This window comes from Nesoenas mayeri (genome assembly GCF_963082525.1).
Source record: "Nesoenas mayeri genome assembly, chromosome: 30".
NCBI classification, from domain to species: Eukaryota; Metazoa; Chordata; class Aves; order Columbiformes; family Columbidae; genus Nesoenas; species Nesoenas mayeri.
In genome coordinates this window covers 1,969,945-1,985,209 of record NC_137564.1, presented here as the reverse complement: position 1 = coordinate 1,985,209, position 15,265 = coordinate 1,969,945, and the positions used below count along the sequence as shown (strand labels likewise).

At 46.8% G+C, this 15,265-nt stretch overlaps 2 protein-coding genes across 2 annotated transcripts; both read left to right on the top strand.

Moving 5' to 3' along the window:
* Window positions 1-3,765: 3,765 nt before the first annotated feature.
* Window positions 3,766-7,015, top strand: LOC308050918 (uncharacterized protein; the record flags this gene model as incomplete). Its single annotated transcript, XM_080361134.1, has 2 exons — window positions 3,766-4,034; window positions 6,733-7,015. 2 exons carry the CDS (start codon window positions 3,766-3,768, stop codon window positions 7,013-7,015), a joined length of 552 nt encoding a protein of 183 aa, XP_080217260.1.
* Window positions 7,016-11,593: 4,578 nt separating this feature from the next.
* On the top strand, window positions 11,594-12,769 carry LOC308050917 (uncharacterized protein; the record flags this gene model as incomplete). The annotated part of the gene is made up of 2 exons (XM_080361133.1): window positions 11,594-11,635; window positions 11,855-12,769. The coding sequence occupies 2 exons, from the start codon at window positions 11,594-11,596 to the stop codon at window positions 12,767-12,769; spliced, it is 957 nt and encodes a 318-aa protein (XP_080217259.1).
* Between the last annotated feature and the right edge of the window lie 2,496 nt (window positions 12,770-15,265).

The window sequence follows — 15,265 nt, the reverse complement described above, 5'->3', positions numbered from 1 at the left end:
AGGGACAAGGACCAGTCGACGGTCAGCGCACAACGCGGGGCTGCGCCTCCCCCTCCGCAAGACGCAGCCCTGAGCTTGGGCAGACCCTGCCCCTTCCCTCCAGCACAAATTACCTCTCCTCGCTCCTGATAACGCAAAGCGGCATTAGCATGGCAGAAATGTGATTTGCCTCGCGCACAAGATGATTTGAATCCGTTGATTTCCTGCTTCTGTCTCCAGCAGCAAAGATGTGATATTAAAATATAAAGCTCACAAAACTTGGTGTCCTGGTGTTTTTCCACCATTATCCTCCTCCATATCTTTAGCATCGTTCCCAAGCCCACCTTTACTAACAAGAGCTGCTTTTCCCAGCTTGAAAACAGCTTCCTCCCTTCCCATTGCATTTCAAATCTCAGCTCTTCAGTCCCTACATCTCAGGCATCTGCCAGATAAAGCCAGGTTCTGGATTTGGAAAAGCTGTCCGGGGCTGAAGGTGTCACCAGCATCTCTCTTTAGTCCCAGCCCTCGGCTCTGAAACAACTGGCCCTGAGGCTCAGATCCTCAGGGGAACATTTCAAAGGAGATGAAAGCAGAGATTCAGCTTCTTAATATGTACATGGCTGCTGAGTACCAATGCAGAGGCTACCTAGGAAGTCCAAAAATCACTGATCACCAGAAACAAGAGGAAGGACTACATTATACTTAGCCTTCTTTCTGACCTGTTCTAAATAGAGAATATGGGATTAGATAGATACTTTGTGCAAGGTAAGCCTATCTTCTTTGAAGATCCCAGAAAAAGTCCATATTGCCCACACAAAGAACTGGCTGATGCAAAATAAAATTTGGTCTAAGTCAGGCTACGGGCTGTAGCGTTGACTCCCATTGCGAACGCTGGTCCTGTAAACACCGCTCACGTCTGGAAAACAGGAGACAGATTGCAAAAGAAAAAGATGTTCCCAGTTCCTACCCAGGTTCAAGCTAACGTCTCAGCAGGAAAGTCCGGAGCTTCCTCATAGATGCAGAAAAAAAGGAATATCAAATGGAAAGGTGGCTGTAAAACCAACAACTGCATTTCCCATTGCACTAGATTCATCCCCAGGTTCTCCCCCAGTGCCCGTAAGCACAGAGCCAGATTGCTGCAAGGATTTGTGCCTCTGTGGGGTGAGAGCAGTATTGTGTGTAATGCTCTAGACATTTAATTAACAAAGGGTTTGCACTGAATCTTTGAAATGAACTAGAAGCTTATTATTAGCACTTGTTTTATTATTACTGTTAATTAAAATAACAAGGAACATCATTCCCATATGTAAGGTATGTGATTGCAAGCACAAGGGATGAATGCCAGGGTCAGAGACGCACAGCTCTGACTTTGCATGAAGGTTTCACACGGTGCTACCAGTGGTCATCGTTCCCCCCAGACACCCACGTACCCCCCGCCAGTGCCAAACCCACCTTGTGCCAAAGGGGAGGCTGAAACCAAGCCAGACTGGAGGCTCCAGCCCGACTTGAGTCTGACTGAACGCATTAGAGGGAAGGAGAGATAAAATCTCCTATCTTAGTTCTTTCTAAGCAGTCCAAGTCCTCACCTACGCTCTAAGCTGAAGTGCTGCAGATTGTGTCATTCATTTAAGGAAAGACTTAGGAAGAGCCTGAGGAATGGAGACAGCAGATCTGTCCCCAGCTGGAGTGTTGTTATCTCAGCACACACCCTGGGAAGTGAAGCAGGAAAGCAGATTGCCCAAATTCAGCAGGAAATCGTCCCCCTTCCCCCGCCACAAAGGCCACAGCAGCAATGGCGCCTGTGCAAGGGCAACCTCCGCAGAGGACGCCTTCTGGACGGCACCTCAGGAGAGGTGGGACAAGATCGGGTGAGAAACAGACCAAAACAGCATGATAAAGTATTTACAGGTTCATTCTGTACATTGTGATACTGAATCACCAATGTGAATGGACCTGTTTGAGGGATCCCAGTGAGTCAGTGGAGCATCACCCAAAATCACTTGTGCCTGATGTCTAATCCACAATGCCAGCCTGGTGTTGACACATTCTTGCCTTTTACATGACCAGAAAATGTAATTGCTGGGTTAGATGGGCACGACCTGTACAGAGACGCAGAAAGGAAGACTGAAGTCCATACACGATTCATGGGAAAATCCAGACTTGGAAGCATCTACCTTCACCACGCTATGCTGCTTTGTTTGTTTTCCGTGAGCTACAGTCCTGTCTAACGTGTGTTTCCATAAGAGCTGCAGAGGTGCCATGGCAGCAACACTGGTGCTCTGTCACGGTTAGTCGTCCAAATATCGTCTTCAATATTACCATGGAATTCAAGGTCTTACTCTGGAGTAGGCACACGGCCCGTCTTCTCACAACCTCAACTGGTAAAAATGTCCAGAAAGAAAACTAAAGACATTTTTCTATTTAAAATGCTGGGAGAAAAATTAGGAGTACACAAAAGAAGGATGGAGGAAAAGAGGAGGGAAAAGAGCTACATCTGGAGTGTGAGCAGGACTTAGGGTGCAAGGTTGGCCTTTAATCATTCCTTCTGGGGGTTGATATCACTGCCATCGACAACACAGCACAGAACTAGACTGAAACAGCATTTGTATCAAGAATAAAAGAAATCCTTGGCAGGACGCACCAGGCAAGCAGGTTGACGTTTTCAATGCAGGATACCTTTGTGCCAGTGCTGAATCTCTTACTAGAATATCAGGTACCATTGGGCAATTCAGCTAGAGTATTCCTTCCCGAAACACAACCTGCATGAGTTAGCATTACTAATCATTTTCCTTTCACATGGAGGTGTGATCACGTTTAGCTCTTGGTCCATGTGACATCCCGGCACAGCTTGAGGAATCAGTTCTGAATTACAGACATCTCTTCCACTTGATACTTGTTGTCCATGACCAAATCCATTAGTTTCTTCGATACCGGTGTCACATTGCATGAAATACCTTCCAATCCTTTTCATAGGGAGGTGAGGAATTAGAGTGCTATTAATAACCTAAGGGACAATTACAATGCTAAAAGAACAGTGCATCAAAGGGAAAACGTCGGAAGCTGAATATAGCAGACAGAAATGGGCTGGGATGTATAATTAGGTTACACTGGCCAAAAGATGTCTCATGTCCCAGATAACCCTTTGGAAGAGTATAAAAGGTTTCTCATCCCAGTTGCCTTCATTCACTTCTCTGCTCCTACACACATTCATCCCTGTTGCTGAAGAGGTAAGTCAAGTCATTTTATTTCTCTTTATTTTCTTCATGAAACAAAGTGCTTTCCTACAAGCTTTGGTGGAGTTGGAGTATGATACTCAGTCCTTACCTCTGGACCTTGGTCACACACATGAACTGTTTCATTAAGGCAAATGATAAGCGGGATATAGTCTTGGCAGCCGGAGGCTCAAACCAAACCAAATAACAGAGAGACTGGAAAATACAGGGAGAGGACAGTTAGAGGACTTTCTGGAAAAGAGGCTTCGAAGTTTTTGAGCAGAAGGCACTGGAGGGTCTGGGGCTGCATAGGAGCGATGGATGTTGGGAGTCGTTTTCCTCCAAGAAGCCAACTGCATCTGTAAAAGGTCATGTTTTCAGTGGGTGATAGAAATCCTCTCCCAGTACCCAGGCAGCATTGAAATAAATTTCTTACCCTAAAGAACTAAAAAGTAGGAAGAAAATGGGGAATTCCAGAAAGAATTGTGGAATGCAGTTATGCTCGTGTACATTGGTGATGCTGTACTAGCGTGATGGTCTCTCTTCCCCACAGCTTTGCCGGTACTCCAGGAAGATGTGCTCCCGCGGGTCTTGCCACAGCCGTGAAACCTCCTGCCACGAATCCCAGCCTTCCTGCCTTGGATCCTGGCTGTCCTGCCATAGATCCCGGTCCTCCTGCCATGACTCGGGGTCCTCCTGCCACTACGCCATCCAGAGGCAGCCTGTGCAGAAGTACAGCTACATGCAGCCCTATTGCCCCCCGGTGCAGACCTATTACCCCCCGGCTCCCTACTGCCCCCAGTACACCAAGAACATCTGCAAGCTGCCGCCGACGTACCCCAAGTACTAACAGCAGGATCCAGCCCCGGGACCCGGACCCACCGGCTCGCTCCTCCCGTGGATGCTCTCGATGCCTAAAGCTTGAATCACTGGTTCTCTTTTCCCATTTTGGGTCTGTGTGAATCCTCAAATATCTCTTATGTGATTAGAATTTTCTTCAAAATATAAATCTGATCTGTTTTAATTTATTTAGCATGCAAGACCAAGCTTGTGTTCCTTTCCAAAAGGCTGAGAATGATTTCTGCTGATAGTGGCTTACGTATGATGTGTCAGCCTCTGAAACATGCAAATGAGACAATAAAATTTCATTCCAAAAATAGAAAAAGTTTATGATTGGTTTATTCTTTGACCTCTTTACTCGGGAATTATCTTTACTTCTGATTTCTTAGTCACAGCTCCTCATTCTTTTCTTCTCAAACTTACCACAAAATGCTCACATCCTGAAATTTCAAAGTGAACAAAAGGCGGCCATTCCAGATACATTTCTGTGGCAGATTAACACATTTATGGACAACATACAGGAGCTCATCCATACCATATTTAGCCCAGGACTGTCTGTCACAGTTCCCTGCTGCAGCAGCACCTCACACTTCGTTTGTCGGTCTCATCCAGAATCACAAAATCCCGAGGTGTCTGAAAAATGCCAATGTGCACCTAGAGGACTTCTAAACCCTCCTTCTCTCACTGAGCTCCAGATTATCCTTTTCAATGAAAACTGCAGGCATTTAAAAACAAAAGCTAAATGTCTCTCTATTTTTTACAACCTAAGACTGTTCTTATCTGCCCCGTCGCCAGCCCATCTGGCTGAGACATCTGTTCTGGAACAGGATCGCTCACTTCCCTCTGCCAGCGCTTGTTTCTCTGCACCAGAGTCACAAAGAGCTCAACAGCCGCGGTCAAATTAAACAACTTACGTAGAGTGTCTCAAAAAGGGTGAGACGAATGCACTTTGCACAACAGAGAACTGACACAAGGGCCTTCTCAACAGCATGAAGACCATCCCCATAGGGTTAGCTGCTTACTTGTAACTCAGTAAGCAACTCTCCGACCCTCTTGCTGTCACTGCGTCAGACTGACCACGGGATGCTCCGGGGAGCTCCTGGAGCGTCTCCCTGGATAAAAGTCACAGGAAAGGAACAGTTACCTGTTTCATTGTCCTAAAGTAAAGTCCTACATCACTGTGAGATAAACTTGGTAGTAAATAGTGAAACACTGGAACAAGTGAAAAATTACAAAACCGCTTAATTAAGACAGGAGCCCAAGGTGATTTGTGATCTGAAAACAGAATGTCAGTGGGTGATAGTTTCTGAGCACAAATCCTTCCTGTTTAGGGTTTGAAATCCTCTTCTTCCAGGAGGAATGTAAACAGAATAACATCATTGCACAAGGGAAAAGCAGCTGATGGTTGGTGGACTCACAAAAGGAACAAAAATCTGGCATTGGAGACGTCCTTCTAACATCACCTCCAGTGCTGAAGCACTCGGGGCGTTCGAGCCAGCCAACGCAGCTTCCCCGCGGGGAGCGCGCCTGTGTGCTGTGGCTGTAATTACAGTCCCCTGTGTCACGACAAAAACATATCAATCAAAACGTGAGTCTGCCATAGAGACCAAGGGGCAGCGTGCAAATTGAGAGTCAACAATTTTGAACTGTGCGTTGATGCAATATTGGTTGCTCAATGGCAAATCACTTAATAACTCTAGGGTTAGGTTCATTTTTCATATGCAAATATGCAACTACCTTCAAAATTCCCTTATAAAGCAGATTGGGAAATCCATTGCCTATTAACATACTAAGGAAAAAGTCATAATTGTTTTTCCTGACTATGTCAAACTGTAAATGCTAAAAACTAGACACAGAAGATAAATATGAATGTGACTAATTAATTGCCAGCATCGCCAAGAGGTGCGTAATTTATCAGGTAACTCTTTGGAAGATATAAAAGTTCGCCATCCCCTGTTCCTCGTTCATTCAGCATCAGCTCTCAGTGCTCTTCGTCTTGCCTGGTCCAAGAGAGGGTAAGTTGGATGATGTTGATTTATCTACTACTGAACAGCAGGACCTCACAAAGGACTTATAGTTGACAAGTTCTGCATTTAGATCTTGCTTGTGTCTTAGAATTTTCTTGTTCTTTGTGAGTGGGTTGTTGAACATGTAAGCTACGCAAAGGGTGCTCATGGTCTGCTCACAGCAAAGGGTACTTGGTGGTGTTAGGTTAATGGCTGGTCTTGATGATCTTAAAGGTCTTTTCCAATCTAAACCATTCTATGATTCTACAGCAGATGAGATGACAGAAAAATTGGAGTGATTGAAGACCAAATCTTCAAAGACATTATGTCTTTGGGACCCAGCAAGGAATTAATTCTCAAACTAGATGGTGATGGAGGGGAAGATATCTCAGATAAATCAGTGTAGAGTTTTAGAAGTAAATTTTACCTTAAAAGGCCAACAGCAGCATCTTGGTAGGGAAATTCTCATCAGAGCTGTACCATGGCAGAGTATCCCCCAAAAGACAAGGCAGTATTGCTCTCGAGGTCAAGATATCCCATACATTACAAAGCAGAAGAAAAAGAACTTTCCCAGAGTGATACAGAAAAAGAGACAAGGAAAATTCAGGAGATTACAGTATAGCAGCCACTAAAGCCTGATGGTCTCTCTCTTCCCTACAGCTTTGCTGACACTCCACGAAGATGTGCTCCCGCAGGTCCTGCCACGACTACGAGTCCTCCTGCCGGGAATCCCGCTCTTCCTGCCTTGGATCCTGGTCCTCCTGCCTTGGATCCCGCTCCTCCTGCCATGACTCGGGGGCCTCCTGCAACTACACCATCCAGAGCCAGCCTGTGCAGAAGTACAGCTACGTGCAGCCCTACTACCCCCTGGTGCAGCCCTATTACCCCCCCGTGCAGCGCTACTGCCCCCCGGCTCCATACTGCACCCAGTACCCCACCAACATCTGCAAGCTGCCACCGACGTACCCCAAGTACTAACAGCAGGACCCAGCCCTGGACCCGGACCCACCGGCTCGCTCCTCCCTTGAATGGGTTGTCTCATCCTTGTTGAAATCCTGTGTCTCTGCCTCACTACCGCGCTGGATGAAGCATTCCTCTAATTATCATTCAAGGTGTCATTCTTTCTAATTATTCAGGAAATGTCCTTTCTAATTATTTAGTGTGTAATTACTGTTGGGAGTCTTTCTATGCCATGCACTTCTGCTTCAGACTCATCTGGGTGTGGGAAACAATAAATCTTACAGTTCATGAGACCCACATTGTCTTTCAATTCCTTTATTCACATTTTTGCTTTAGACTTTTTTTTTTCCTGGATTCTTCAGTCAAATTTCCTCATATTCTCTAAGTGCCCCAACAGTCAGTGCCAATAACAATTGCCACATTCATTTGGGGAGAAAACAAATGCATTAGTAGAGGAAAAATGTCTCAACTGTGAAAAATCTATATGTATGCAAAGGGCTGAGCAGAACAGAATCCCCCAGCTCACATCAGACGATGAGCTGGTCCACACAGTTTTGTCACACTGTTTTGAAAACAACGAGGTCAAAGACAGTTGAAAAGACAACTGAGAACGTGGCCTCAAGCGGTGCCAGGGGAGGTTTAGATCGGATATTAGGAAAAAGCTTTTGCTGAAGGGGTTGTGAAGCTTTGGAACAGGCTGCCCGGGGAAGTGGTGCAGGGGTTTAGGAGACGTGTAGATGAGGTCCTTGGGGACATGGTTTCATCGCTGAAGGTTGGTCTTTCATTAGATACTCCCCGAATTTTTCTGGAAGTGATGGATGACAACTCTTCAGAGACCACGTCGTCTTTAGCAGAAACTGAATTTGAAAGATTCAGAAGCACTTTCCGAGTGGGTGTAAGCGGATGGCAGCCCGGCTTTGCAAGGCTGTTGAGGTGGAAGGAGTTTGGAGGAGCGCTGGTTTGACACTCCAGGCCAAAGCCCGGAGGAATCGAGAACCGTGAACGAGCCCCTGGTTCAGCACCGGGGCAGCCGCAGCCGCGCTCGCGTTCGGACCCACAACTGAGGCACAAAACATCCCTAAAGAATCCATGCAATACTCACTTCTACACAAATCTCACCATAAGCAATTACGGTGCCTCTAGCCTGAAGAAAAGGTGTAGCACACCTGCACTTTAGAGAAAGGGAAGGAGCGATTCTCATTAGCAGTTAGCAAATTAGTCTAATGGGCAACATTTTCCAAAATTGGTGAGTTACAGGCCTCATTTTCTTACACTTCAAAGACTGAGCCAAACAGGATTATAAATGCAACTCCAGTGCCCATCACTTCGCCGCTAGAGACAGAACCCAAATTTGCTCAAACTTCCACTCAAATGCTCCCTTTGAACCCTTTGCTTTCTGGACACCTCTGAGGTGACGTCAGGCAAAAAAGTATAAGAAATCAGTGAAGGGAAAGAGAAACCAAAGAACGGGAAAACTCAGCACACTCAGACCTTCCACATTGCTCCTCGCTACACTGCTTTCTCTGACCTTAAGGACTAACTCACCTTTGCTGCATGTGGAACAGCCTGGCGGGGTCAGCCAGGTCACCTGGCAGGTCAAGGAATATGTGGAGAATCAGAAATATTTCCATTCTCACCACACCAGGGAGCTGAAGAGATCACACCGGACTTCCCAGCGTCGTGCCGTACCCATGGGGTGCAGCTGGTAACCCCATTTCCTTTTGGCTCCTGCGAGGAGCACGTCAGGTTAATCCCTGTTCTAACCAAACCCCTGCACTGAGCTCAGCACACACAGAGGGGTTCAGAGCCGCAGCCCCGCACGTTCCTGCTTTTACTGCAGACACAATCTTCAAAACCACAGCTCTGTTTGGAAAGAAAACAAAGCAAATCCTGCAAGGTTTGGAACGTCCCTCGAAACACCTTCAATTAACGAATTTCTGCAGCGTAAAACAAGACGAGGCTTCCCTGACATGATTCACCCATCCCAGGGCAGGGATGGGGAACGGGCTGGAGGAACCGGGCACCGCAAACACCTACTAAATAACCAGTTGGTGTGTAAGTAATTGGAATTAGTTATTTACAGGTTACAGAGAAAATTGTCATTATAGAGGAACAACCTGCCGAAAAGGAAAAGTTGAAAACGACGCAGAGAGCAATTAATTACTCACCGACAGTCGAGCTGCTGCGATTGCGAAGAGATGGCTCATTTTCACGTGACCCTTGGCAGCTGCATTAAAAACACTTTTTCTTGCTCATTTTACACTTCTCTGCAGTTGGGTGCTGAGTCACTAAGGACTTCAGTCCACAGGAGCGGCTTTGTCTTCAAGTATATACGTTCACTTTCTTCTGCTGCCCCAGGCCACCAAATTTCTACTCATTGATTAATCACAGTAGATTTTGTTTCCTCTTCCTTTCCCAAGTCCCACAAGTCCCATTCTCCCAGCTGCCTATGGACCTGACCCGTGTCCTTTAGGCAGCTCTGGAGTGCACATCCAGCTCTAGGAGCAGCAGTGGGTTTTGACTCAGAGGGACACTAGGTGAAACTATGCACCAATTTCCTACAAAGTCACAGTGAAAACTGCCTCATTTTGACCAATGTCTCTTACTTTATTGCGCTGCTCAGTGTCCCTCCCATTTCTAATGTTGCAGTCTCCTGTTGTTTCTCTGCAGGCTCAGAAATCCCCTCCTGGTTGCCATGAGCCTCCTTTATTTTCAGCTGAGATGCACATACTCAGCTGGTGTAGATCTGTGTCACTAATTAGATGATAACATGCAGCTGTGACCTGGTTTGATTGGGTCATTAGCATGAAGCCAAACTCCATAGGAAATGAAATGAAGCCTGTTTTAGCAGAGAGGAATATTGACCCTGGAAAGAGCTTTCCTGGAGAAGTGATGACTTCATGGTCTTTGCAGTTCTGCAAAGCAAGACTGGGTGGCTTTCTAAAAGCTGGGATGTAGCCAAATAAAAACAGCAGCTACCAAACGGAAACTGGGTGGAAATGGATGTTGTGTGGCACAAAAAGTCAAACATAAGGTTCACAATGACTCATCCTGTCCTCAGCACCAGTGATCTGGATCGTACTGTATGACCAGAAACAGCCTGAACCGTCTCACCTGCTCCTCAGCAGAAATCAGGATGTGTCCAGTGGAGCTCTGTGCCGTCAAGGGTGGTCAAGGGTGCTCCCCAGACGTACAGACCCCCAGCAGCGGGACCATCCTCCTCCTCCGGGTGACCTCAGAAACAAAGCATTAGTCACGTCAGCCGTGGTCCTGGGTCCCGTGAATTCCGTCTGACCAGAGAGCGACAATTTGTCAAAAAGACGCAGTTTAATTTGAACTCCTGAAGATGATCAGCGCATCACGTCAGGCCTTCAGGCTCCCACGCAAAATAAATATTAACCCATTAATGAATGACTGCAACATGATCATTAACATCAGCACTAATGACCGCCGGTGGCTGACTGAGAACTGAGCGCGGAGTTATTCAAATAAAAACATCCTTAGGTGGATCTTTCATTACTCGAGGGCATATTACCCTTTAAAAAATGGAATAGGAATTTTGCAGATCAAGTTATGTTAAACATAAACAGGATGCACAATCTCCAGACAAGTTTTATGTTTCGCTTTTACTTAAAGATGTCAAAAAGGAACTGGAAAAATATGGGCTCTGACTTGACCAAACCCTATTCCCAGTTTCCATGATGAATTTTCATAGTCCTCTGCATCTAAAATTCCTCATTTTGGCAAGGCCACGGGCAAGTATTTTGCCGTCCAAGGGTGGGATAAGGCAACAAGGGATGAGACGTAAAGAGCTTTCTGTTCTATATTTGCTCTTCTGATGACCAAAGACCCAAAGAAGGCCATCGAGCTTCACCCTTTCTGCATTCAAACACAAAACACAGGGCTACAGAATCACACTTGCGGGAATTCTGTTTAATAAAATCGTATTGAAGAGCAACTGACATCCATAAGGCCTCTGCATTCCTTTGGAATCCACCACTCTTCAATCTTAATTATGATTTTTATGATAATTGAGCACTCGCTAGCTCTGAACAAGCCACCTAGCATGTCAATGCAACAGCGTTCCCGTATGCAAAACCATAGGAACACACCTCTTAGGGAGACCACAGGCATCACACGAGAATTAACTTGACATTAAAAAATTGTAAAAAATTTACTGAACAAATTGATAATTACACAAAATTGAGGGACTGGTCAAAAGCAATGAGACAAAAACTAAATAGATGAAGGAGTATTCAACAAGTAAGTATAGGCTTAGTGCGTAAATCACAAATTGCTGTGGGGTACCTCATTTCCGGCAGGACCATTTCGAGCTAAATAAAAGGTCTCCCTGTCCCTTTGCTCCTCACTCATCTGCACCTCTCATTCAGCGCAGTAAGTGTGACCCATTACCAGCGTCCCTTGGTCGCAATGGTTCTCATTTGGTTTTGATCAAGCAATTAGTCAAAACGTGTCTTTGTATCTGATCTACAGCTCGCTCTGAAACCCGGATTTTTCCAGCCTGTTGGTTTATTTTGAAAGACGGTTGGTAGAGAAAGAGCAAAGGCCTTGGGAGTGGAAAACAAACTCCTCGGCATGGAAATTCAGGGACTGAGGTTCACGGATGAGTGGACCAAAGTTAGTTCCTAAGGTGGTTCAAAAGATGCACAAATATTACTGGGATACTGAGCTTGATTTCTGTAGGGATCTGTTTTTGCAGCTCCAGACAAACAAATAGGAAGAGGTGTGTGATATGGCCACCACCTGCGGACCTAGGCAGCAGGATTTGTGGCCGAAATGAAACACATGTAAGAACTCGGAAGGAGGCGTTGTGTCTGAAAGTACCTTGTGTTTCAGGTCTTCAGTGCTTCCAGCTCCAGCCACCACATCAACATGTGCTCCACCGGATGCTGCCCCGTCGTGAAGAGCAAGACCGTGTGCTGCAGCCAGCCGTGCCAGAGCGTCTGCTGCGACCCGTGCCAGAAGAAGACTGTCTGCTGCAGCCCATGCCAGCAGTCCATCTGCTGCGACCCGTGCCAGCAGTCCTGCTGTGACCCGTGCCAGAAACGGTGCTGCGACCCGTGCCAGCAGTCCTGCTGTGACCCATGTCAGAAACGGTGCTGCGACCCGTGCCAGCAGTCCTGCTGTGATCCATGTCAGAAAGCTTGCTGTGACCCATGCCAGCAGTCCTGCTGTGACCCGTGCCAGCAGTCCTGCTGTGACCCATGTCAGAAAGCTTGCTGTGACCCGTGCCAGCAGTCCTGCTGTGACCCGTGCCAGAAACGGTGCTGTGACCCATGCCAGCAGTCGTGCTGTGACCCATGCCAGCAGTCGTGCTGTGACCCGTGCCAGAAGACCTGCTGTGACCCATGTCAGCAATCCTGCTGTGACCCATGTCAGCAGTCCTGCTGTAACCCATGCCAGCAGTCCTGTTGTGACCCATGCCAGCAATCCAGCTGCTGTGACCCATGCCAGCAGTCCTGTTGTGACCCATGCCAGCAGTCCTGCTGTGACCCGTGCCAGCAGTCCTGCTGTGACCCGTGCCAGCGGTCCGTCTGCTGTACCAAGGTGTGCCAGCAGTCCTGTAGCCTGCAGCCTTGCTGCCGCTGTGGCTGCTGCCCCTGCTGCTGCTCTGGACGTCTGTCGTGCTGCTCCTACGTGGTGAAGAAACCCGTGGTGGTGTGCTGCAGCCCCGTGCAGTACTGCTCCCCGCTGAGGAAGTGTTCCATACCCATCCAGCAGTGCTGCGCCTCCATCAAGAAGTCTTGCTGAGCCGGCTCCGGGTGGCAACAACAGCTCTGCTGGCCCCCGTCTCCGGCGTGCAACAAGACCAGGCACGAGGAGGTGAAAACCTGCTCATTCACTTCTGGTTCACATGGTGGCGGAGTAAATGTCTAGTGATTTTCTTCTTGTTTTCAAAATTCTTCTTTCTGTCCTTCAATTATCGAACATCTCCAATGCGCTTGGATATTTTATCCACTGTGTAAGGCATGTATTAGATACTAGTGTGGCTGTTCATTCTCTTCTTGGTTATGGGACTTGGGATACCTTTGCAGTTAATGTGATTGTTCTTTGTTTTCCCTCTTGACTTGTAGACAATAAAACCTAGCATTGAGCAAAACGCAAAATGTCTTGTGTTTGGTTGTTCTTACATTGTTTTGCCCAGGTGCATCCTCATTCTGGTCATGTTCTCTATGCCTTCAGTCTCCTGGCTGCAGAAGAGCTTCCATGGCACACCAGAACATTGAGGAAACAACTGCCCCAAATGCTTCCCATTGGCATCAATTCTGTCTAAAGACCCCAGAGCAGTATGATCCTTTCTTGCACCTACTGACCATTTGCCTAAGTTAGCTCCTTTTTTACTATAAAACTAAATGGTCAAGGTAAACAACACTTGACGCAGTCTGGATGAAGCACGTGCAATTCCACCAGCTGGAATCACAGCACTTCACAAAGAATATAGGAACATATGCTTGATACTGGAATAGGTATTTCAGTATGTACTGAGAGCAATTCGCTGCTCACTGAACAGAAAGTACCATCTTCAAAATAAAATTTCAGAAAGCACTTTGGATCACTGAATTATTTTTTTGTGAGCAGAGATTTTTCATACGCAGCATTCCTGGATTACCAGTGCTGGAATGAAACCCAGGCATTAGCATACAACTTAAGAGTTTCATTCCTAAAATAGCGTGTACATGAGTCAACAATATCCCTTCTACCTGGCTGGGACTTCCTTTAGCATTAAAATTCAGGACAGAGCTCTGAATTGCATGTCTCAAGAAAATGCCTTAAGCGCTATCTTGATTGCTTCCCTCAACCAAACCTTCAGAGCATACACAAAGTCTGCATTAGAATCATCTTCTCTACATACGTTAAACAATCCTGCAAGATTGTTCAGGCTTTAGGAGGTTTTGGTTAACAGGTAAATAGGGTACAATACACAGGCAGAAGGATATTCTATACCATTCTATACCATATCGGAAGCACAATTTGTCAAGGAAGTCTTGTGAATATTAGTTTCAGCATATGCTGGAAAGGCTGCCATGGCTGATTCCTCCCTGTTCACAAAGGTACTGCAGCTCCCAAACTCATGTAACCACCACGGAAGTTTACAAAGACATCATGACATGGCACAGCATGGCATGGCACAGCATGGCACAGCATGGCACAGCATGGCACAGCATGACACATCATGACATGGCACAGCATGGCACAGCATGGCATGACACATCATGACATGGCACAGCATGGCATGGCACAGCATGGCAAGGCTTGTAAAAGGTATTTACTGTAGAAGATGTTATTTCTGACCCAACTATACATTAAATGCCAGTATCTCCTCAAGGTTTAAGACCCTGATTGGCAACAGCCTTGCAGGGTTCACATCCATTTCTAACACAGGGATCATTTTTAGCCAATATGGTGGCAATAAAGCCTGATAAAAAGGCGGCTAATGGTTTATTCATTGGACAGCACGGCTGAGGTTTACACAAAGGGGCATTACTTCCTGCAGGCAGGTATCTGGCTATGATCTCATGACTGAAACAGTCCTTCCCCAGGGACAATTCCAGAAGAGCCATCCAGTGTCACAGGAGGTCACATTCACGTCTTCGGAAGGAACTACGTGTCTCCTGCCGCCCCGCCAGCCGCACACTCAGAGTCTGCTGACCGTGACGGCAGCCTGTGCTTGCCGTGAACATCAGCTGCCTCATCGTCCCGGGACGCGTGTCACGTTGGTGTCCTCTCTCAGCAGGTGAAAACTCCATCAACACCTTCTTTGTCTCATGTGGGGCTGTCCTAGCTCTGCATACGGCCACAGCTCCTTTCCCCATCCTCATGCCCATTTCATAACATCTGCCCCGACTCCAAACATTTTATCTGTTCGCTCCTGACTGCTCAGTCTTGGCCTGAGCACATTTCAGCCAAAACAGCTGTAAGTAGTTGCTGGAAAAGCCCTGTTGGGTGCCCAACTCAGAGCATTGGTGAGATACTTGCTGGGCTCCCGAGGCGCGGGGTGGAGACACCGAGAAGTGCACTCAGGACTCAATTCCCAGTATGAGCCTTGTGCTTGCCCACAGTGACCAAGAATCGAAGTGTTAGTGTGAAGCACTGAATGTGATCATCATGAATAGTGTTGGACACACGCTATCCCAGCCTCACAGGCCTTGGAAACAATCCCAGAAAATTGAGTGTATGGTAACAACACAGAGAAATCTAACACTTGTGCACGACTGCTTTGAAAGTTGCTTAATATAGGCTTCATCC